The sequence below is a fragment of the Benincasa hispida genome, chromosome 1, assembly GCF_009727055.1.
Source record: "Benincasa hispida cultivar B227 chromosome 1, ASM972705v1, whole genome shotgun sequence".
NCBI lineage: Eukaryota > Viridiplantae > Streptophyta > Magnoliopsida > Cucurbitales > Cucurbitaceae > Benincasa > Benincasa hispida.
In genome coordinates, this window is record NC_052349.1 from 39,521,477 (window position 1) to 39,546,918 (window position 25,442).

Here is a 25,442-nt window from a genome sequence, read left to right on the forward strand (position 1 = left end):
TTTTCATACTTACTTGTAAGGCTATAAATAGCCACTTTAGATTGTAATTAGGAGCTTTTGATCATCTTTTCAATATAGAACTTTGTGTTCTTTAGAGAGTACTCTATCATCTCTTTAGGGATGGATTTCCCTTGCTTGGCCATGGACTTGACCTGAATACCTATTCCACTGCATCAATTGGTATCAAAGACTTTCGATGATGGGAAGAAGCCAAATCATAGATCATGGTCCGAGACAAGCACATCTATGGCTGCTGGATTTGTTTCTCCAAGATATGTTCAAACATAATACACTTCACCATTACCACCTCCATATTGATCATCCCACCACAACCATGCTTATCATTGTTCTACCTCACTCAAACATCCTAAACCATATCATTCACCATCCAATCCACCCAAGCACACAAAACATGGAACAAAATATAGTTATCACCAGACTTGTTCATAAGATTTTATAGCTAAAGAACTTTGAAAATTGTCAAGAAAAATGGATGCTCTTTGTGAAAATTTTGCAAAATACAAGGCTAGAGACAGAGATTATGAAGCCGATGATGAAGTTGAAGTCGAGGATGAAGAAGATAAAGAAGTCGAAGAAGAAATTAAAGAAAAGAAGCCAAAGAGAGTAAATTAGATTATGAAAACGGTTGGCGCCCATCGATGATTGAAGTAAAAGAAAACATGGGAGAAGAAATTGGAAAAGAAAAAGAGGCAAAAATCGGAGACGATGACCATAACCACGGATTAGAAGAAGACAGTGAGGAAATGAAGATGCTGTAGAAGATTAGGAAATCGAAGAAGAAGATGCCAATTTAGAGTCTGATATCATTGGAGGGGGTTACAAGATCGGCCTTGTTGTGGTGTCGAAAAAGGTTGATTCGGTGAAGAAGCTCATCGATTCAGATATTGAAGCATTGTCGGAATCGTTGCCGAATGCCAAAGCTTTATTGGAAGGGTGTGTCTCTATTTACGCTATTGTGAGCTCGCTGGAAGGTGGTCGGACCGTTACTGTTTCCACCTTAGTTGAATAGAATGAGCCACTGCCGTCACCGTTAAATGTTGAAGGAAGAAAGTCTTGTGTGTTGGTGGAGGCTCAGAATGAAAAGGAAATAAGGGCAAACTTGATATTTTATGCAAAAGACCTAAACCTAAGTCACATGACATCATTATTGGCTCTAATGGGCCATCATACCAGCATTTTCACTTTGGGCCCACAAGAAAAAACTCAAGGTTAATTCTCCTTTCAAGTTTGAGGAACTTTTATGGATTTTTATTTTAATTACAACTTGGATTTTAATCCCAATTTGGATTTGGGAAATTTTGCGTCGAGGTTTTTTAGTTGGAGTCTACCACACTCAAAGAGCTACGAGAAAGAATCTTCACTTTATCACCTTGAACTCGGGACAAGTTCTTTTTTTTCTTAAGTTGGGTTTAATGATGAGGAGAATTAAAAGATAAATTAGTATATTTTAGTTAATATTTGTTTAGTTGATAATTTAGATTAATTAGTGTTTTAGTTATTTTCATACTTGATTATAAGGCTATAAGTAGCCATTTTAGTATTGTAATTAGGAGCTTTTGATCATCATTTCAATATAGAACTTTGTGTTCTTTAGAGAGTGCTCTATCATCTCTTTAAGGATAGATTTCCCTTGCTTGGCCATGGATTTGGCCTAAATAAGTACCTATTCCACTGCATCAATTGCACTGCATCACATAGTGATTACAAATAATTCATCAAAATTCAAGGCTACCCCTTCTTTGTCCTTTTTGATCCAAAAATTCTTTGACGAGGCAACAATAATGGACTCCAGAGCAGATCAAAGAACTTGTTTGACAATTCTGCCACCTTTGTTGACTTGAGATGCATCAGAACTCTTAACCTCCATCTTGTTTGAGTCAATCAAAATTTCTTAATTTTTGAAGAAATTCATCCAACATATCCCCATAAAACTTCCAGCCTCTTCTCTGAATCCCAAATGGAACCAAGGTACTTTTTTCCCACCTCCATTGGATGTAAAAGAGAATTCCATGAACCGACCAACCTGATTGGAACTTTTTAAGATCCTAAAACAACCATTTTCAACACGAATTTGTTTGGATAGTTTGACATCGAAAGGACTTTCCCAAAGAAGAGCAAGGGATATCTCCAACTGTTGTAAGACATTCCATTGGAACTTAATAAAAAAAAAGAACAATACCACTTTTTTTGTTTCAACTAATAATAACCATAAGCAAAACAAAGGGAGAAAATTTGTTGGCAACTCAACAACTACTCTCCATATTAGAACTACTTGATTTAAACTTACCTTAGAAACCTACAAGGAAAGAGGAGAGAGGAGAGAGGAGAGAGGAGAGAGGAGAGAGGAGAGGGGAGAGAGGAGAGAGGAGAGTATTTTTGGTCTCTAGTCTTCTTAAAAGCTCTTGTTTCCCACTTTTTTTGTTTACTCTGATTTAATTCTGAATACAATTTTCTATTTTTTTAAACTAAAAAAAATTCTAAATGTTGGTTAAATTTTTTATGGAAATTCTAGTACTCTACAACTATTGATAGTTTAAAACCATTGCTTCTTTTCTCGTGGTATCTTGTGATTGCGCTCTCTGCATATGTGGTTGAGACAAGTGCTAGATGAATTCTCCTGCTAAATCTTTGTCTAGATTCATGTTATTTCTTTTTATATGCTTTAATGTCTGTGGATCTCTGCAGGGGTTACCTCAGGTCTTGCTGTGCAGAGTACATTTTCTTAAGGAAATGCTTCTTTTGCCTTCTCTTAGTAGTGGAGATGAGAAAATAATCGGTGGTCTTGCATGCTTGTTCTCAGAAGTTGGGCAAGCGGTATGTTGACTTGGGTTCTTGTTTAAGTTATATTTTTCTTATAACACCCTGTGAATTGGTTAGCAACCTCTTATTGGTTCTTTCATTCATAGTTTGACTTTTGGATCGAAGAAGATGATGTAAATACTTACTCGGAATTACAACTTTCAAATTTTATAAGCTTGGATTCATGAGTCAATTGTGTTTTTAAAGTTAGTAGTAATGCTTATAATGATCTTTATATTATTTGGGTTGGCCTCTGTATCCCATTCTTAGAACGTTTGTTTTCCTTTTATTTTTGTTCCCTTTCCCTCTTTATTGGAGTTTGGGTCCTTTAAATTGCTTTTCTTTTATTTTCACTCCTCGGAGTTTTTATCGCTTGTACTTTTTTGTTTATTTTCATTTAGATGAAAAGTTGGTGTCTTGTTGAAAAAAGGTAACAATGCTTGAAAATGTAAATGAAACACATTTATTTTCATGAATTTTTTCTTGTGTACCTGTCCCTTTCTATGGTATGACTATTATTTTTAAATCTATGTCAGGCACCATTCTTAATTGTAGAAGCCAGTGCTGAAGCCCTTTCTCTAGCTGATGCTCTCTTGAGGTGATCATTTGTTGGTTTTTGGATGATGGTTTTAATAATATGCCTATACGTGATATAATTTAAATGAAACAATTTATGATGACCTTTCTTTGACCAACCTATTGAGGAGAGACTTCTTCTAATAGAATTGTTTGTTTGTTTGTTTGTTTTTTTTTTTTTTGAAATAGAAACAAGACTATTCATTGATATATTGAATTACATGTGTGGTGAGTATTTTTTTGACATTATGTGGGGTGGGAGAATTGAACCTCTGATTTCGAGGTTGATAGTACAAACAGTATGTCAGTTGAACTATGCTCATTTTGGCTATATCTGTTGGGAGTATTTAGGTTAAGAGCTCCATTCTTGAGATTTGTAAGCACAACTTGTGCAGTTAGCTTTGTTGGTTGGTTTCACGGACAAGGCATTTAAGTTAAAAGAGTCGATATATTGTGCAATACTTTTCTTTGAAAGGAAATAGAACTATTCATTGATATAATGAAAAGAGACTAAGGTCAAAATACAAGGAAACCAAATATAATAAAGAAATAGTAAGACATCAACGCTTCAAGACAATTCAAAGATCAAACGAAAAAGATAAAAGCACCAAGTAGAAGCATTGAGTCTTGCAACTTGAAAACGGTCAATCCACTAAAGATGTTTATCATGGAAAAGTCTTTGGTTCTTTTCAAACCATATTTCAGCAAGTAAAGTTTTTACAATGTGTTATGATAGAAGCGACAAAGGATCAAGCTTTCTTCATCTCCATCCATTGGGCCTCTTTCTTGGCTCACAAGTACTTTCTTCTCTCTCCTCATAGCCCCACTAAACCAAAAGTTCTTTAGCGAGAAATGGGTGGATGAGCTAACATTGTGGATTGAGAAAATTTTGAATGGAAAAGGCACCGTGGAAAAGCTTGCAAAGCTGGTCAACAATGGGTCAAACAAAATATCGATTCCAATAGGAGAAGAAAGACGAGGGTGTAAAGCTTTTTATACTCTTTTTTTTTTCTTTTCTTTTTTATAGGAAACGATAACCATTCATTGATATGAAGGAATGATATAGAACAGAAGATCTTATCAAGAGATAATTGCAAAAAAAATACCTCCATTGGCTAGCAAGGGTGTTAAGATTATAATTACAAAAAGGAAGAGATAATTTGCTCCAAGTGATAACTAGTAGAGAAGTAGAATCAATAAAGTACCCTATGTTCCTTTTTATACTCTTTAAGTTTGAGTTCTCAATAAACTTGTCCAACCACCACATTAACTCCATTTCAGATGCCCTATCGAGATTCGATCGGCTGGGCTTCAAGTATTGGACGGCTCTGACCACCGATCGACGATCCGATCTGGGACGGACAACTCGGCTGGCCTTCGTACGGCTGTTGGAATAAGAGGAGGCAATGCGGCTTGGAGGTAATGCTCGACGACTGCCTGGACGGTTGCGGTGATATCGACGTTTGCGGCTCCACTGATCCCCACAGTGACTGTTGAAGAAGACTGTGGTTGATTCTCGTCGATGACAGCTAGGGTTTCGTCCCCTTGCTCTGATACCATGATAAAAATAGAAAACGAGAAATGAACACACAGTTTACGTGGAAAACCCTAGAATAGGGAGAAAAAATCATGATTGAGACTTATTTTTTATTATTGGTTTGATACATAAAGTACAAGAGAATAGACCAAATAAATAGACAATGGGAAGCCCTAGGGTACACGAAATTACGAAAAAGCCCCTAGGTTATTATGCTATTTTTGACAAAAAACTCATAAATATTGGCCCTGTTAGCAAAATGGGGGTGGAGACGTCATTATTTTTTGGCAGAAAGTTATCATCAGTATTCATGGTGGTTCAAATTTTGGTTGGATTTCTGGTTCAATGAATAATTTGAGTCTTAGGAGCCCATGGTTGAATATTTCATATCTTTGAACGGATTTTGATTCACTTGCTCATTTTAAATTGGGAAATGGCGGAAGAGTTCTACTTTGGGTTGGTATTTGGATGGGGAACTTTTCTTTGAAATCTTCCTTTTCCAGGTTGCTTTCTGTATGTTCCTCTCCTAATGGGACTGTTTTTTTTATCATTGGGAAAGCCAAATAGGTGCTTGGAAAATTTCTTTTCGAAGATCTTTGAACGAAGAAGGAATATTTACTTCAAGATTCTTTTCAGTAAAGTCTTTATCAAAGCATTTGGTGCCTTCGTTACTGATGGATAAGGTGAAATTCTTGGCTCTCTAGAAGCATAAAAGCCCAAAAGGGTCAATATTCTGATTTGGATTATGTTGAATGGTAATCTTAATACCTCAGAGGTCTTGGAAAGGATAAATCCCAAGAAGTGTGTCATACCATCATTTTTCTGCCTCTTTTATTTGGCTGATGAAACTCCTTTTTGACTGCCTTATGCTAGACAGATTTGGGCTCATTTGTTTGCAATCTTTAATTCTCACGGGTATTCTGTAATATATTCAGAACTAATGTTTCAATATTGTTGTGGTTCTCGTGCCATCAACACACAAGGAAAAGCTCCTGCACAGTTTTCTATGGATGGGTATTTCTCTCCACTGTTGTATTTTGTGTAAAAGTTCTATTTCACTCCTGCCTGTTTGCTTATTCGTTTTGGGGAAATATTCTCACCTACTTCAATTTGATAGTAGTGCTTTCACAAGAACCCTTACACCTCATCTCCCTCACATTGCTACCATCCATTGGAAAAGGGGATAAGGCTCCTTTGGTTGAACATCAACAGGGCCTTCTTTTGGTCAGTTTGAATTGAGAGAAATCACCATCTTTTTGTGGGGCAAAGAACAATCTTTAAAGAGCTTTTTGATCATGTTATGTTCCTTGCAAGTACTTGGTATAAATTGTCACCTCCCTTTCACTCTTATAGCTTTTCTAATCTTTTATCCAATTGAAGAAGTCTTATGTAGCCTTTTGATAGGGGTTTTGCCTCCTTTCTTTTGTAAATTTCACAATACATCAATGTAATTGTTTCTTATAAAATATATATGTATGTGTGGTTGATTAAAATAGTAAGCATGGCTAGGGAGGAACGTGCAACCTCTGTAGGCAATTTCTCAATTCTAATTGTTAGATGGTACACGCTAAAATGTTATAATGACGTTAGATTTTTGTTCCACTCATTTTAGTTTACCTCTTCCTAATTTGATGCAGTTGTGTGGCTTTTTCAAGTGAAGATTGGGAGATTGCTGACTCGACATTGCAATTTTGGTATTTTCATATCTTGCTAAAATTTTAAAGTGTTATGAAAGACGCAACAAATATTTTTGTAATATAGTGTCTAAGAAGCATTGATACGATAGGATACGACCATACGTCAATTCTAAAAAAATTAAGGTACAAATACGTTAAGGATATGTTATGATATATATATATATATATATATATTATATTTAATTATATATTTTCTTGATATATGTGAATTTAACATAAAGATACTAAGTTAATACTTATTTTAAGTTAAATTAAAGGAGATTTAAAAAGAGAGTGAAAAAAGAAGGGGGAAAAAAATAACAGGGGGTGAAATTGACTGGCGGCAGCAAGGCTAAGTTGTGGTGGATGGTCGGTGATGGGTGTAGGGTGGATGACAGTGACAATATTGATGAAGGGGAGCTGTGAGGATGAAGGGAAGGGGGGTTCTGCATTTGATTGTGAGATGAGACTTGAGAAAGATGATTTTGATTTTTAGGGTTTTCATTCTTTTACGTTTTACCTTTTCTTGTTCCCAAAGGAAACAAAATTTTCATTGACAAAATAAAAAGAGACTAATGCTCAAATTACAAAGAAACAAAGCGAAGAGCCAGAAAACTTAAAAAGAACAAACAAACCCAAGAGAACCATGCATTACAACAATGAAAAGGCAGAAAAAATAAAAGCCCTCCAATTAGACAAGAAATTTGGAGTTAAAATACACTTAAATCATAGAACGAGAACATCAATAAGAACCGAAGAATCTTGAATCTTCAGTCCCTCTTTTCTGTTTTTTGTTTTGAATTCTTTGACATAGTCTCAACAAAACTATCAAAAGAAGAATTTTTATTTCAAATTTGATGAAAGAGGTGATTAATGAAGATGACCCTCAAAATGTGATTCAAGTGATAATTGATGATCGAAGAAGCACGAATACGACACGGACACGATGATGCGTCAATTTCTACAAATGTAGGTTGTCAGTTATTCTCAATCTCTTTCTTTCATGTTTTTCGATAAAAGTAACTAGAAGAAAATTAAAACCAAAAAAGGAAAAATCCAAAGGTACTTTATGTCACAATCCCAAACTTTCAAAGTTGGGAATGAGCAAGTCAACCGTGTGAAAATAAAAATTTGCGGTCAACTTTGGTATTGGGTCTAACCTTTGCTCATGTTTGAGAGAAAATGTTTTTTATACAACATGAGAGAGAAAAAGCCTTTCAAAACAACATTATACAGCACTTGGTCAGGGGAGGTTTGATGACGACTTGGTCCTTATAGCAGATTTTGCCACTTTTTATGATGGCAGGCATGTACATCTAAATGCCGAAGAGTCATACACTAAGAAAACAACATGGAAATAAAAACAACATACAAAATAATAACAAGGTATAAGTATAAGGTGGTTGAAGATGGTTTGGGCATGTAGCCATAGGCTAATAGTAACACTCCCTGGACAAGCATGCCCAAGACACTCTACGAGTAGTAGAGTGACTTTTCTCCTCTAGCTGTGGGTTTTTTTGGGGATAAAGTTGTTACATCGACTACAATGTTTATTCTTTTATTTTTTATACCTTTTTTAAATGTAACTCTTATTGGTGTTGTGAAATTACAAGAACATGAATTCTTAAATCTCTTCTCAGGTCTTCTCTTGCGAGCTATATTCTTGGCCTTGATGAGAACAATTTGGCAAATAGGAAACATGTGGAAGATGTATTTCTATCTGTATTTTCAGCACTGCTTGATGGGCTTCTATTACGTGCTCAGGTTTCCTTTCCTGTTCTGCTTGTCTTGGATACACCAAACACAAAGTTGGTCTTAGTTGCTTGCTTATTTGAGCGTTTGTTACTTTCTTTTCTGCTATCTTTTGTATAGACGGTTAAAAACAATGCCTATTGCATAATTGAGTGGAATTTGTTGTTTTTTAAAAATATAAATATAGCTGATTAGAAGAATGTCCCCTTCCTCTCCTCTCCCAAGCCTACCCTTCACCTCTCCCCCCGTCCAAACCGTCGGAATCCACCATGCCTTCTCAACTTAACCATTCTCACCCACCCATCCACCCCCCACCTTCCTACCGGCACCGAGTAGCAGTCATCCTTCTACATCATTCCATTCCCCATTCGATCATATCCTTCCAGTGTCCTCACCCTTCTCTGACGTTCATTTTCTATTTCAATGGAGGTAAAAAGTTGTTGCATTCTTGATCATTTCGTCTGTATGTGGCAAGACATTCACGGTTTTTGGGTAAAAGATATGAAAAGAGGTCAGAAAATTTTCTTATCAAAGTTAATGGCTCAGTGGTTACACACTAGCTTGAAAAGTTTCTTGAGTGGTCTGACTTTTGAATTTTTCTTACTTAAGGAAAGAGTAGATCAGGGAGTTATTCGTCTTGCCAAATTTCGTAATAAAGAAAGGTGGTTTGTAGAGTGTGCGGTATGGCCTTCAACAGGAGGAAGAAAGAACATCCACATCCCTTATGGAGATGGCAAATCCGGTTAGCAAGAATTTAAGGAAATGGTGAGTCGTAGTATTTGTTCAGAAAATATTTAACATTCAACTAAGGGAGAAGAGAATGACTCTGAGGAAATGATTGGCAAACAATTTTCAGTAACATCACATTTGAATTGGAAAATGGGAAAATTTATCAACCCAAGAACCTCTGCTTCAGCATCAGAAAAGAGTATCAAAACCCTTGTTCTTCTACCCGATAAACAGAGTATGCAATATCAATGGGTTATTAAGAATTCAGAAGTATTCCAAGTAGATTTTAATAAGCTTTGGGTTGTTTCATGCCTTTTCGAGTTTGATAACTGGTTAGAAATCATAAAATCACTTAATTTGTACTTTCAATCAAATGTCATTATCAACCCACTATTTGCAGAGAACGCATTGGTTGAAATGGATCGTGGTCCAATGGAAGAATTAATCGAGAATCCAGGAAAATGGCAGAAGATTGGCTCCTTCCACCTGAAATTCGAAAAATGGGACAAATTTACTCATAGTAGACCTCTATATTCAAAAGGCTGTGGTGGCTGGTTATCTATAAAAAATTTCCCTCTTGATTACTGGAACAAATAAACATTCGAAGCTGTTGGCGCTCATTTCATTGGTTTGAAGTGCATAGCTATCGAAACTTTAAACTTGCTTAATGTCTTAGAGGCCAAGATCCAAGTTAATGAAAATTTATGCGGATTCATCCCTGCAACGCTAGAAATTTCGGATGAAAAAAGGGGCAATATTGTCTTAAACTTTGGTGATATTTCGTCAATCAACCCACCCAGCAAGGTTAGAGGAGATTTATTCATGTTTAATTTTACAAACCCAATTGATATTGTTCAATTACACCAAGTTATGAAGGATGAGGAAATTGAATGTGAGCCATTAAATTCCAAGTTCGAGTTTCTCCTTCCATCAAGATTCAAGCCAAAGCACTCCAGAAGTCCAGGCAACACTATAGGAAAAAAGTCCATGTACATTTCTCAGAATAATCCAGAGACGAATCAGATAATTGTTGTTAGTCCAAAATCCGAAAAACACATTCAAAGGTCGTTTCCTCAAGATCAAATCAAGGTGAACGTGATAGAGGAAAAGAAAAAAGAGAAACAAAATAAGATGAAAAGAGTTGTTGTCCATTCAAATTCTGAGCCACCCTTAAGAAAATGCTTCGAATTCCCCCCAAAGGAGTCTTATTTTAGAACTTGGTCTTGTGAAAAATCAATCAGAGGAGCCCAAAGATCACCATCTTGTGGGAACACTCAGTTTTGTGGGAACACAAAAGTACAATTAATGAGGAAACCGATAAAAATTCAATAAGCTACAATCGTTCGGCATCCCCTCAAAAAGGCGCGAAAGAGACAATTCAATTTGTAATGACAAATGCCCCCTCGTATTCCCACCAAGAAGACAAAGCATCACTATACATTAATGGATTGGTTGACTCACATACTCAAAGTGGTATTTCCAAGCAAGCATATGTCTCGATCCTTGAAGCATCCAGCCAATCCAAAGGTGAAGAAACGGTTCCAGAAACTCTCATTTATGATAGCATGAAAAACGACCTCAACGAACACATCTCCCACATTACAATAAGAAGAAATCTACACAACAGCAGAAGTGTGCCTCCTTCCGGATCCAAGACCAGAAGTCCAATAAAAGCCACAAGGCTCCCAAAGCAGTCAAAAAGAATTCATAGGGTTTTTTGGCCTTTCCCTAGACAGTTCGCCAGAAAGCAAACGTCTTTCCAAAATTCATGGATTGCCATCACAAATCCAGATCTCCTCGAGCTATGCTGTGTTAATCTCCAAGCCTTGGGTTTAGCAAAAGAAAGGTCAGTAACTCTGCCTTCTTTTAATAACTTCTTGTCTCAATCATTATGCATTTCTCAAGAGCCTTTCACTTCTTTTGTACGAGGTCTTCATTGCAAATCAACCTTCTCTCCTAAACAAGACCCTCAAGGCTTGGAAGACGAGTCGTTGGTTAGAATAAGCAGTGAAGAGCTTGGAAGAGAGGAAGTCGAAGAGACCAATGCTATTGAAGACAATCTAGATGACATGTATTATTCATCGAACCAGCCTTTTCAGCCAAATGAAGTTCACCCACAAGGTAGAAGTGAAGGCTTCCCATTTCCTCCTCTAATGATGATGGATATTCCCCAGAATTTGCATTCTATCTTGAAGGATGGTGATATTACTTTGGCCTGATCGAAGGGGCAAGTAAAGGCAAGCAAAAGTTACATCTCTTAGGTTATATATAATGAAAATTTTGTGGATTACTAGGGGACTTGGGGAGAATTCAAAAAGATTGATCCTTAGAAGATTCTTGAAGAAGATCAATCTGGATCTTGTATTGATTCAAGAGACAAAAAGAGATAACTTTGACGGAGCATTTATCAAAAGCCTTTGGAGTTCGAAAGATGTAGGCTGGACCTTTGTGGAAGCAAAAGGAAGATCAGAGGGACTACTCACGATGTGGGATGAAGGAAAGATTTCTATATAAACACAATCAAAGCTGAATTTTCCTTGACAATTAAGTGCCTGACAATATGCAAAAAACAGTGCTGGATAATGAATGTATATAGTCCCACAAATTATAGAGAAAGAAGAAGACTTTGGTCTGATTATCCTCCCTTGCTGTAATGTGCACGGAGCCTTGGTGCATTGGTGGTGATTTTAATAGCATAAAAAGACGCTGTGAGAGGTTTCCAAGGGGAAGAGCAACAAGAGACATGAAATTTTTTAACAAGTTCATTAGAGAAAACAATCTATTGGAGATTCCTCTTTCAAACGGCCGATTCATATGGTCTAGAGAAGGAAAGGTGCTGTCCAGACTGGAAAAATCTATGAAGAACTTCTTTTGGGAAGGCCATAAAGAGGAAAAATAAATCATTAAGTCAAGTGGGAGCAAGCTGCTAAGGCCCAAGAAGACGGAGGGCTTGGACTGGGAGGATTAAAAGAAAGAAATCTGGCCCTCTTAGCCAAATGGGGTTGGAGATTTATGAATGAAGACTCCTCCCTTTGGTGCAAAGTAGTTAAGAGTATTCATGGTAAAAGCATGTATAACTTGGCACACATTTGGAAAGGTAAGCTGTAGTATTAGAAGCCCATGGAACAACATCTCTAGATTGTGGTTGAAAGTGGAGAACTTGGCCGAGTTCAAGATTGGAAATGGAACAGAATAGCCTTCTGGTTAGATGCTTGGGCAGGCAATATCCCTCTTAAATTCACTTTCCCAAGCTTATTCCAAATATCACTCCAACCTAATGAATCGGTGTTGGATCATTGGGATGTTAATACCTCTTCTTGGTGCATCTCGTTTAGAAGATTGTTGAAAGATGAAGAAATCTCAGATTTTTCAAGATTTGTTAAGCATAGTAGCATCAAAAGAAATGAAGGATTGCATCAACAAAAGATCTTGGTCATTGGAAGCTAATGGCATGTTCACTGTCAAATCACTAGTCACTCACTTTTGCAAGGCTACCCCAATCGATAAATCCTTAAGAAATGCATTATGGAAGTCTAAAAGCCCTCGGCGAGTAAATATTGTCTTATGGATAATGCTGTTTGGAACTCTTAATTGCTTAAATGTGTTGCAAAAGAAGCTGTCCTCCCACTATTTATCCCCAACAGATGTGCTCTGTGTAAAGGAAATTGGAAAGACCTTAAACATCTTCTATTCGATTGTGTCTATGCTCAAAACTGCTGGTTTTCTCTTCTCAAGTTATTTAATTTAAGCTGGGTTTTTGGGAGACCCTTCAGAGACAATGTCCTTCAAGTGCTTGTAGCACCAAAATTTAAGAAAAACCAACAAATTTTGTGGACTAATGCAGTTAAGGCAGTGCTGGCAGATTTGTGGTTTGAAAGAAATCAAAGAGTCTTCCAAGATAAGGAAACTCCTTGGTTTACAAGATTTGTAGCAGCTCGGCTAAATGCATCTTTATGGTGCTCTCTCTCTAAAGCCTTCGCGGATTACACCAGCCAAGATATTAGCTTGGACTGGGAAGCCTTCCTTTCACCGGAGTCTTAAATTTTACCATTTAGAAGGAAGTTTTACAAGCTGTGCAGACTTTAAGTTGTTAGCCTGTTTGGTTTTTATTCTTTGCATATTGTTTCAAATTGGTTAAGGGTCAGGTGTGAGTTTTCTATACTCATTTTGTTTGCAAGGATCCCATGTATTGTTCTGAAACTTTAGAATTATGCCCTTTTAATAGTTCTCGGAGATGATGAGGGTATTAGGGGGGTGTCAACCTAGTTGAGATGTTCTAGAGCACCGGCTGATCCTAATGTTCTACCTTGAAGTATCAGTGTATTTTGAGCATTTGTTTCATTTCATTTTCTTAATGAATAAAGAGACTTGTTTCCTTTTCAGAAAAAAAATATATAGCTGATTAGTTCTGCTGCATTCTATTATGATTTAGCATTTTTCACCTTCTTTGAATGCTATTATGATGAACGTAATGATGTTAATCTCATGTATATATATTTTATAAGAAACATCAAAAGACTTCATTCCTCAACAAAAGGAGCTATTATGATGAAGGCGATGATGTTAATCTCATATTTTTTTAGGTCCAAATTTAATAGATTATAAAATCTTTGATTAAAATAATAAGATGCTGAAATTACTCAATTTCTGTGATCTTCTACTTCTCCCCAATGATTTTCACCCAAATTCATGTTTGGATTCTAAATTATGGTTGCTTGATTCATCTGGTTCCTTCACAGTGAAATATCTTTTCCATAAGCTTGTCAGTCAGTCTCCTTTGAATTCTTTTCTGTTTAAAGCTCTTTAGAAATCAAAGAGTCCTAGGAAGGTTAACTTTTTTGATGTATTCTTGTTTAAGTGTTTTATTAATTTTATAGAATTTGCTTTGCTGTAATGTTTTAGTTACTGTTTAATAACTTTTGGTCTTTTATTCAAGCTGGTTGTGGCTTTGTCTATTTTAGCTTTAGGTTATTTTAGAAAGGTCAGTACATAAACTGCCTTTCCTTTAGTTAATGGGCAGAATTTAAGATATTTTTTCAATTGATCTTGTCCCCAATCTTGGACACACCAAGTTGGTATCGTAGCAATCCAAGATTCCTTGGACCTAATGGCTGGTAAAGTCGCAGTCAATACTAGCCAGGGAAGGGACAAAGAACCCCATACCTATTCAACCAAAAGCTCTCCCATGAAGAAACAACGAATCGCTTGCTGACAGTTGAAGGAAGGTTGGGTCAGATGAGTGAAAGCATTGATGATATACAAAGACTACTGGGAGCAATGACACACAATTGCAAATAACAATTGCTCAAACTCAACAAGATGAAAATGTGAGAGAGGTGGCAAGAAACAAAGTCTTAGGGCAAGAAAATCACCAAACAATGTAAGGATTTATGTAGTAACTGGTCTCCCTCGTATATGGATGGTAGCTAACCCACCAAGAAAACCAAGCTTTTTTTTTTTTTTTTCCAAAAAGACCAAGACTTAGAGGCATCAAGTGGGGAAGAAGATTTTTTTTTTTTTCAGAGGCAATGTTTAAAAAGGTCCCCTCGGGTGCGTGCCTAGGCTCAAGGCGCAGGTCTGACACCTTGCCTTTTTCAAGGTGAGGCTCACAAAATAAGGCGCACGTCTTTCGTGAAATCCCAAGGCTCAAAGCCTTAGGCCTTGGGGCTTTCTCATGTTACCCCATCGTAGAATGCTTCGCTAATTGCTCATTTTTCAGAAACTGAAATATATTTGGCCTTAAAATCACTTGGCAAGAATAAAGACCTAGGACTGAATGGTTTTACAATGGAGTTTCTCTCTAGTCTCTGGTATTTGGCCAAAGAAAATTTTGAAGAGTTATTCGAAGATTTTCATGAAAATGGAAGATTAAATGCATATATCAAAGAAAACTTCATATGCTTAATTCAAAAGAAAGATGATGCGGCTTTTGTAAAGAATTTCAGACCAATCAGCCTCACTACCTTAACCTATAAGGTAGTTGCGAAAGTTCTTGTAGAAAGATTGAAGAAAGTCATGCATACCATAATTGGCCCATCCCATATTGCTTTTATTGAGGGTAGACAAATACTAGACCTAGTGCTAATTGCTAATGAAGTGGTGGAAGATTACCGAGTAAAAAAGAAAGAGGGGTGGATTCTTAAACTCGATATGGAAAAAGTTTTTGATCGCGTGGATTGGGACTTTCTAGAGAAAGCAATGGTTTCACAAAAATTTGACTCACGTTGGATCTCTTAGATTTTGGGATGCATAAAAAATCCCAAATTCTCTAATATCATTAACGGAAGACCACAAGGACGTATTCTTGCATCTAGGGGGATTAGACAAGGTGATCCATTGTCACCATTCCTTTTCCTCCTAGTCAGTGTTGGGCGCCTTCTTGACAAGCTTTATGGAAATGGCCTATTTGAAGGTTTTGTGGTAGGAAAGGAAAAGATTCATGTTCCATTACTCCAATTTGCAGATGACACTCTTATTTTTTGCAAATATGATAACGGAATGTTATTGAAACTGAAAGAAGCCATTGATCTTTTTGAATGGTACTCAGGGCAGAAGGTGAATTGGGAAAAATCAGCCTTAAGTGGAATCAACATGGATGAAAGTGTACTGTTGCAAATGGCTGGTTTGCTAAATTGTAAGGCTGAAATGCTGCCATTTCTTTATCTTGGTTTGCCACTTAGGGGGGTACCCAAAGCAAGCTTCATTTTGGCAGTCAGTGATAGATAAGGTTCACAAAAAACTGGATAAATGGAAAAGATTTAACCAGTCCAGAGGAGGAAGGGCTACTTTATGCAACTTAGTTCTCTCCGATCTTCCAACTTATTATATGTCCTTATTTGCAAGGCCAGAAAAGGTGATATTTACACTAGAAAGAATTATGCGAAAATTCTTTTGGGAAGGACATAAAGGAAGCAAAACAAACCATTTGGTGAAATGGGGCATTGTCACATGTTCCTTATGTGATGGAGGCCTTGGTTTGGGGGGGTCTTAAAAATAAAAATTTGGCTCTACTAGCTAAATGGGGTTGGCGATTTATGGAGGAGGAAAATTCTTTATGGAGACAGGTGGTCAGTAGCATCCATGGAAAAGGCCTTTTCAATTGGCACACATCTGGGAAGTTTGGGAATAGCTTGAGAAGCCTTTGGACTAACATCTCGAGATTCTGGCTAAAAGTGGAGGCTTTGGCTTTTTTCAATCTCGGGAATGGTACTAGAATTGCTTTTGGACAGATTCCTGGGTTGATCCAATCCCTCTGTCTATTCTATATCCAAGTCTGTATAGGATTGCTCTGTTGCAAAAGGGTTCCATAGCCTTTCATTGAGATCATTTGTTGGCTTCTTGGTCCATTGTATTTTGTCGGTTGCTTAAAGATGATGAAATAATAGAGTTTCAGGATTTGTTATCGCTAATTTCAGGCAAGAAAGTTTTGGAAAGCCCTGATTCAAGATCATGATCCTTAGATGCTTAAGGTAATTTCTCAATTAAATCTCTCACCACTCATCTCTCCCCTTTGTCCCCTTTGGATAAACAACTTTTCAAGGCTTTATGGAAGACTAAAAGTCCGAGGAGAGTTAATATTCAGATTTGGACAATACTGATTGGTCTTCTAAATTGCTCCTCAGTCATGCAAAGAAAATTCCCCTCGGTTTGTTTGATGCCTTCTATTTGCCCTTTGTGTAAAAAGGATGGTGAGGACTTGCAACACCTTTTTTTCAATTGCTCATATTCAGTAAGTTGGTGGAAACTTTTCTCTGTTTTTAATTTTGTTTGGGGTTTCGGAGATAGTTTAGAAGTCATGTCCAACAACTTTTAATGGCCCCTTCTCTTAAGAAGCGCCAGAGGCTAATTTGGTTTAATATGGTTAAGGCTCTACTTGTAGAATTGTGGTTTGAAAGAAATCAAAGAATCTTCCATGATAAAGAAGCAGGTTGGGTCGATTGGTATGATTCAGTCGCGAAGAAATGGCTTCGCATGGTGCAACCTTATGCAATTCTTTCGAAGCCTTTCTCCATATAGCCTTCTCTCCCCAACTCATTAGTAAGCTCTGTATCATCTCTGTTTTCTTTTCTTCTTTTTGTATTAATTTCAGTTAGGCTTTTGTTTTGGAACCTCTATTATACTTTGTCTTTTATCTTATGGTCTTTGTTAGTTTGTATGGACATGATGGTTAAGGCTCTACTGTAGAATTGTGGTTTGAAAGAAATCAAAGAATCTTTCCATGATAAAGAAGCAGGTTGGGTCGATGGTATGATTCAGCGCGAAGAAATGCTTCAGCATGGTGCACCTTATGCAATTCTTTCGAAGCCTTCTCCATATAGGCCTTCATCTTCCAACTCAATTGTAGCTCTGTCTCATACTCTGTTTCTTTTCTTCTTTTGTATTGAATTCAGTTAGGCTTTTGTTTTGGAACCTCTATTATACTTTGGTCTTTTATCTTTATGGTCTTGTTAGTTTTTGTATGGACATGATGGTTAAGGCTCTACTGTAGATTGTGGTTTGAAGAATTAAAGAATCTTCCATGATAAAGAAGCAGTTGGGTCGATTGGTATAGATTCAGCGCGAAGAAATGCTTCAGCATGGTGCACCTTATGCAATTCTTTCGAAAGCCTTCCTCCATATAGGCCTTCATCTTCCCAACTCATTAGTACTCTGTCTTCATACTCCTGTTTCTTTTCTTCTTTTGTATTGAATTTCAGTTAGGCTTTTTGTTTTGGAACCTCTATTATACTTTGTCTTTATCTTTATGTCTTGTTATTTTTGTATGGACATGATGTTAAGGCTCTACTTGTAGAATTGTGGTTTGAAGAAGAAATCAAAGAATTATCTTCCATGATAAATGAAGCAGGTTGGGTCGATTGTATGATTCAGCGGCGAAGAAATGCTTCAGCATGGTGGCACCTTTATGCAATTCTTTCGAAGCTTCTCCATATGGCCTTCATCTTCCCAACTCATTAGTAGCTCCTGTCTCATACTCCTGTTTCTTTTCTTCTTTTTGTATTGAATTTCAGTTAGGCTTTTGTTTTGGAACCTCTATTATACTTTGTCTTTTATCTTTATGGTCTTGTTAGTTTTGTATGGACATGATGGGGGCGCTAAGGGGGTGTCAACGTAGTTGAGATGTTCGGATGCGCCTCTTGATCCTTTATGATTTCTTGCTCTTTGTATCATTCTCGTGTACTTTGAGAATTAGTCTCATTTTACTTTTCTAATAAAGAGGTCCGTTTCCTTTTCAAAAAAAAAAAAAAAAAAAATTTGATTATCGACCTATTAGTCTTATTCCATACATATATAAGATCTTAGCCAGAGTTTTATCAAACCGTTTGAAGATTGTCCTCCCGTCGTCCATTGCTGCTAATCAATTAGCTTTTGTGGCTAACAGACAAATTACGGATGCATCTCTTTTGGCGAATGAGTTGGTTGATGACTGGTTTCATGATAAAGTTGGGGTGGTTCTTAAACTGGATCTTGCAAAGGCTTTTGACACTGTTGACTGGTATTTTCTGGATGCTATTTTACAGATTAAAGGTTTTGGTCCTATTTGGCGGTCTTGGATATAGGGTTGTATTTCTAGTGCAAAATTTTCAATTATCATCACGGTCTAGGGGCAAGATCATCCCATCCCTTGGAATTCGACAGGGGGATCCGCTTTAACCATTCTTATTTATTCTTGTTGTTGATTGTTTGAGTTGCCTTATGAATCATAGCTCTTTGTTGGGCCTCCTTGCTACTCGCTCTATTGGTAGATCATCTCTTATTTTGAATCACTTGCAATTTGCTGATGATACGTTGTTTTTTTCTATTGGTGATCATGTTGTTTTACAACATCTCTTTGATGTGGTTCAGATTTTTTAAAAGGCTTCCGGTCTGACTATTAATTTTTCAAAGAGTAAAATTCTGGGGATACATATCAATGATACTGATTTGACATGGTTGTTGACTACTTTTGGCCGTAAGCTTGGTATTTGGCCTTCTACGTATCTTGGTTTGCCTTCGGGGTGGAACTTGCATTCTATTCACTTTTGGCAACTGGTTGTTGAATGGATTCAACACAAATTGCACTGTTGGAAATATGCTTACATCTCTAAGGGAGGCCGCCTTACTCTTATCCAGGCTACGCTATTCGATATTCCTACTTATTACCTATCTCTCTTTCATGCCTTGCATGATGTCATCAATATTCTGGTTCAATTTTTCTGTGGGAAGGATCTTGGGGAGGTGGTGGAATGCATAGTGTCAAATGGGAGATTGTTCAGAGGCCTAGATTGATGGGTGGTTTGGGTGCTGGAAATTTTTGGTTGTAATTCTGCTTTGTTAACAAAGTTGATTTGGCATTTTCATCATGAGCCTAATGCTTTGTGGCGGGATTTTATTATGGCTACGTATTACTCCCCCTCTTGTATCTAGCCTTCTGCTGTTCAAGGTGGATCCAGACGTTCTCCATGAAAGTTTATTTCACAAACTCTTGGATTAATTGACTCTTGTACTTGGAATTGTCTTGGTGATGGTACTTCTATCTCCTTATGGAAAGATCCCTGGCTGGATTATGGTATTCTTTGTAATGTTTTTCCTCGATTATTTCGTCTTGTGCTTCAACCTGATATTAAGGTGGCTAATGCGTGGTCGCTGAATCTGAAGCTTGGAACTTAGATCTTCACCGTAATCTTAATGATATGGAGACTGATGAGTGGGTTTCTTTGTCTCATATTTTCTCATCAATCAGGTTGCGTCCTATTCCTGATTCATGGTCCTGGTCTTTGGACTCTTCTTCGTTCTTCTCTGTCAAATCTCTATTAGATGATTTGGTCGGAGTGGCTGAACCTCATGTCCAGGACCTTTACTCAGTCTTGGAATGATTTTTATCCTAAGAAGATTTAAGCTCTTCCTTTGGGAGCTTAGTCTTGGCGCTATCAATACTGTGGATCGTTTACAGCATCGTATGCCATATATGGCCCTTTTGCCTTCCTGGTGTATCATGTGTCGGTGTGATGGGGAATCCCGTGCTCACCTGTTTGTGCATTGCCCTTTTGCTTCTCGTTTTTGGCACATTGGTTTGGATGTTTTTGGTTGGTCTATGACCTGATCTAACAATATCTTTGATATTTTGGCATCCTTCCTAGTGGGACATCCTTTTGGTGGTACTAAATGATTGAATTGGATGACAATTACCCATGCCTTTTTTTGACCCTCTGGTGTGAGTGCAATGGTTGTCTGTCTGTTCAAGGATTCTTTCTCATCTTTTGATAGTTTTTTGGATACGGTTTAGTCTACCGCTTTTGATTGGTGCAAAGATAAGCACCCTTTTAATCATTTACCTAGTCTCTAATTGGACATGTATCTTGTAATTGCCTTTTGGCTTTTGGGGTTTCTCCTATTTCATTAATCATGGTCCATGGAAATGTTTCTCATAAAAAAAAAGATTTAGTGGTTTTTGTTCAAGAGACAATTTGTTTCGATATGGGATGTATTTGATTGTATTTGCTCCTTTTTTCTGGCTTTGTCCAGTTAACTTGGTTATATTCGTTATTTTTCTTTTTATGTTTCTTTGTATTTAGAGCATTAGACTCTTTTTATTTCATCAATGAAAAGCCCTGTTTCCTTTTTTTTTTTTTTTAAAAAAAAAACAAATGGACTCAACGCATGAATCAACTTGGCTGAAAATGAGAATGACCAAAATGCACGATTCATGGATGGGATAAGAGATGATATTCAAACTCAAATGGATATACAACCAATTAGTCTCCTTGCCGAAACTATTACAATGACAACACAAGCAGAATAAGAATTGGACGAGAAGAAGCAGAGGGCAGCAAGCAAAAGACTTATGTGAGATGAGCCATTTAACAACTATCAAAGGAAGGAACAGAAAATGGTCAGCAGGCACAATTTGACAACACGTCAAATCCAAATCTCAGAGATGAAGGAACAAGTAAGCAAAACCAGGGTATCAAGATTCAAGAACTGGGAACCAAGACAGTTACGCAAGTCCTAACCTAGGGAAATGTTTCTGTTGTGGATGACAAGGACATTTGTCAAACGATTGTCCTCAAAGGTGAGCAGTGGCCTTGGTTGAAGAAGAAGATCAAGATTTGAATGATAGTGGAGAAAACAGTGATGCTGAAGTTGATTTTGTAGTAGCTGATGATGGAGATCAATTTTCCTGTATCCTTCAAAGAATTTTGCTCGCTCCAAAATTTGAAATTCATCCTAAAAGACACTCTCTTTTCCAGACAAGATGCACAGTCAATGGCAAAGTTTGCAATGTGATTATTGACAGTGGTAGTAGTGAACATTGTCTCTCAAAAGCTGGTTTCTGCCCTAAATCTAAAGGTAGATCCACATCCTAACCCCTACAAAGTTGGGTGGATTAAGAAGGGAGGTGACACACATTTAAGTTTTATGTGCACAATCCCTCTTTCTATAGGTAATCATTATAAAGTTTGGGTAGTTTGCAATGTGCTTGACATGGATGTTTGTCATATTTTGCTAGGTCGTCCATGGCAGTACAATTTGCAAACAATCCACAAAGGAAGAGACAACACCTATGAATTCACTTGGATGGAAAGGAAAGAAGTTTTACTCCCTTCTACGGTGGTGACTATTTTAAAAGGGGGAAAAAGATGATGGCAGGGACAAAAACAACTTTTTTCAGTAATAAATCAAAACGGCTTTGTTTCAAAGGATGTGACAGAAGTATGGGCCCTCATAGTTAATGCTCAGGAAAGGTGTGAAACTAGTGCAAATTTTGATAGGGGATATGCAAAGATTATTTGATGAATTCCTTCTAAAGATTATTTGGGTCAATATGGCTAAGGCCTTATTTGCTGAATTATGGTTTGAAAGAAACCAAAGGGTGTTCCATGACAATCAAACTGGCTGGTTGGATCGCTTTGAAACTGTGTGTCAAAATGCTTCCACATTATCCAAGGATTTTGAGGACTACTCTATTCAAGACTTATGCTTAAATTGGCGGGCTTTCATTTTTCCAGATTGCTAGCTGTTTGCCTCTTGGATCTACACTGTTTTAGTTATTCTGTATTGAATTTCTTTTGTAATTGTTTACATCAGTTTGGTCATGGTTGCAGTAAAGAATTTTGTACCAAGTTTGCTTTGTTTTGGTTTTATGTTGTGACCGTATGTACTTGTTCTTATTTTGTTTGGGCGGAGTTCTAGCCCTTGGTTTTCAATTGAAGCTTGTGTAGTGCTTGTATGGATATGATGAGGGTGCTAAGGAGGTGTCAATCTGATGTTCGAATGTACCTACTGATCCTTAGGATATTATTATTTTGTATCCTTCTTGTACTTTGAGCATTAGTCTATTTCATTATCTTAATGAAAAGACTTGTTTCTTGTTTAAAAAAAAAAAAAAAAACTCCCATTGAATTACCACCAATCCAAGACATTCAGCACCATATCGACTTAATACCAGGATCTATCCTTCCCAATTTACCTTCACTATAGAATGAGTCCGAAAGAGTACACAATCCTTCAAGAACAAATCCAAGACTTACTTGACAAAGGTCACATAAGCCCTAGCTTGAGCTCTTGTGCAGTTCCAGCCCTACCAACTCCCAAAAAAGAGTTTTTCTTCATGCTCTTTGTATTACTCTATTGTACTTTGAGCATTAGTTTCTTTTTATCTTATTATAATAAAGAGGCTCGTTTCCGTTTAAAAAAAAACTCCCGAAAAAGATAGAACTTGGTGCATGTGTGTGGACAGTAGAACCATTAACAAAATCACCATCAAGTATAGATTTTCAATCCCTTGGATTTCGAATTTGTTAGATCAATTTGGGGGAGCCAAAACATTCTCAAAAATTGATCTCAAAAGAAAAGTTAGAGAGAAAATATCAAATTATAAATTCAGAGAGGCGCCTCTAGTGAAATTGTGGGGACTTGACCAAACCAACAACCTCCACATAACTTGAATAAATGTCATTCCTAATATTTCAAGAGAAAAGTTAGAGGGTACTTTGTCCCAAGGACCTGTTAGGGAAGGTTAAGGAGGGTAGTCTTATAAAGGAGTCAAACACGTTGTAAAGGCCTCCATATCTTTCTTTGGTGTGGTTCATTCTGAAAGCTCCTAGGAACTTACTATTTCAATTTGATGCAAGTGTTTTTTTTTTTAAAGGGAAACAGGTCTCTTTATTAATCTGAGACTAATGCTCAAGGTATTAGAGAAATATACAATGAGCAAAAAGGTTTTTGGATCAGGGGATGCACCAAGACATCTCAACTAGGTTGACACCCCCTTAGCACCCTCATCATTTCCATACAAACTTTGTCGATACAAAAGGAAAGAAATACAGCAATAAATCCAAGAGCAACCCTAATTGGGTTAAGGAAAAACAGCGCCTACTTTCTTACAAGCTATGGAAAGGAAACAAATAAAAGAAACAAACGAAATTAAAACTCTTGCTTGAGAAAAGAACTCCAATTTAGACTTATGTCTTGCACTGAATAGTCTTGGAAGAATTTGAATAAGGAGCACCACGAGGAGGCATTAAGCTTTGCAACTTCAAAACGATTTTGCCAATGAGTTGTTTTGTTGTAGAATATTCTTTGGTTTCTTTCGAACCACACTTCCGATAAAAGTGCTTTGACTGCATTAGTGCATAATACTCTTGGCCCAGCTTTCAGCTTAGAACCAATTAGAATCTGCAGTGTATTCTCCCGGGGAGACCTGTCAAAAACCCAGCAGATGCCAAAAATATTAAAGAGATTCTGCCAGCAATTAAAAGTGTAGGTGCAGTCGAATAATAGATGCTGCTGGGTTTCATTATTTGCCATACAAAGAGGGCAAATTGAGGGATGCAAGTGTGTAACCAACTTCTGAAGGCTGCCTTACCTTACATCCTTGTAGTGGATTCCATATCTCTCTTTTGTGGGTTTCTATGTTGTAAACTTAGGCATTGTTTGTTAGGTCCCAAAAGTTGTAGCAAGTAAATAAGAAATAGATCTATTTATTTTTTACATTTTTCTTTTTGAATATGTAACTAAAACCATGCTTGTTTTTGTTGTTTCTAAACTAGATATTTAGACAGCTGTTTTTCTAACTTCTATTATTTTTAATGGTCAAAATTTTGGTTTTCTATGAACTTAGTATTCTCTTCAATCGATAACCCTCTACATGTTACAATTCCTGTATGATATTAAGGCAACTTATCATCTTCTTTGTATTGATAGGTGGTTGAATCTGCTTTCAATGAGGAAAGAGGAATGATAGACCTCCCTGATGGTCTTATCCATTTTAGAATGAATATCGTTGAGCTTCTGGTGGATATTTGTCAAATTTTAAGGTCTTCCAGATTTATGGAAAAGGTACGCTCGTTTGTGGACGTGCTTTATCAATGGTAAACAAGTATGAAGTGAATTTGGTTTAGGCACTATGTTCACATCTGTTTAATGGAAAGTACATTCACACTTCTTAATTTTCCGTCCAAAAAAATTGAATTGAAGATTTTGGTGCTTGGAGCTGATAATAAATATTGAGAAGAACTTTATATCAATACTTTATCGTTTATTGTATTCAACAATTGGAACCCTTGTCTGTACTTTCAAGTTTTCTTCTTTTTCCCTAGCTCCTTTTGTAATAACCTTTCCTTTTTCGTGTGTACTGTTCCTAACCGTTATCACATCCAAATTTGTGTACTTTATATTTGTTGAGAATAATATAGGATTATTTCTTTGTTAGAAACAGTACCCTCATTTGGAAGCTAAAGAGTTTAATTTTAATTTTGTTGGGGGGGTGCTTTGAAATGATTGCATTCCTGCTGCCTGTCAGGTTTCCCCTATTTTCTTTTGCATTGATTTTTTTAAATAACCATCTGTAATCTTAATTTTCCTTTCTATAATTTTTTTTTTGTAGCTCTTCTTCAGTGGTTGGACCAACGGTAATGTACCAATTCCTTGGAAGGAAGTGGAGAGCAAATTATTTGCTCTTAATGTGGTGAGGCAACATACCTGCTGTTTTCTTTGTTTCTTATATTATTAGATGTGACCGACTGGGGAGCATTCATGTAGCCCCCAGGTCCTTGGTACCTTTCAGTATCTTAATGAAAACTGCTTGTTTCTTATAGAAAAAACAGAAAAAAAAGGAAAAAGAACCACCATCTAGCACTACAATATTCATGAAGATGTAATAATTTCTTCAGCCAGTACTTCCTTTCTATACCATTATCATTATTATTTTCTTTCTTTAAAAGGAAATGGATCTTTTTATTGAAGAAATGCAAAGAGACCAATGCTCAAAATACAATGAAACAAAAAAAAAAAAATAAATAAAAATAAAGTACTATTAATACAACATAAAATATTAAGCTGGAAAAATAAAAGCATTCCAATTTAAGCATAAA

The 25,442-nt window shown here is 36.8% G+C and overlaps 1 protein-coding gene across 3 annotated transcripts in view; it reads left to right on the plus strand.

The window, feature by feature from the left end:
- LOC120080791 (transportin-3) overlaps positions 1 to 25,442 on the plus strand; it is a 104,984-nt gene that overhangs the window by 13,473 nt on the left and 66,069 nt on the right. For all 3 annotated transcript variants that reach the window (XR_005482648.1, XM_039035423.1, XM_039035431.1), the window contains exons 8-13: positions 2,707 to 2,835; positions 3,357 to 3,418; positions 6,571 to 6,627; positions 8,250 to 8,373; positions 24,274 to 24,408; positions 24,956 to 25,036. Coding sequence is in view for 2 of the 3 variants with exons in the window: in XM_039035423.1 (XP_038891351.1) it covers positions 2,707 to 2,835; positions 3,357 to 3,418; positions 6,571 to 6,627; positions 8,250 to 8,373; positions 24,274 to 24,408; positions 24,956 to 25,036 (588 nt within the window). In the remaining variant the exon portion in view is untranslated. The remainder of the gene's footprint in view (positions 1 to 2,706; positions 2,836 to 3,356; positions 3,419 to 6,570; positions 6,628 to 8,249; positions 8,374 to 24,273; positions 24,409 to 24,955; positions 25,037 to 25,442) is intronic.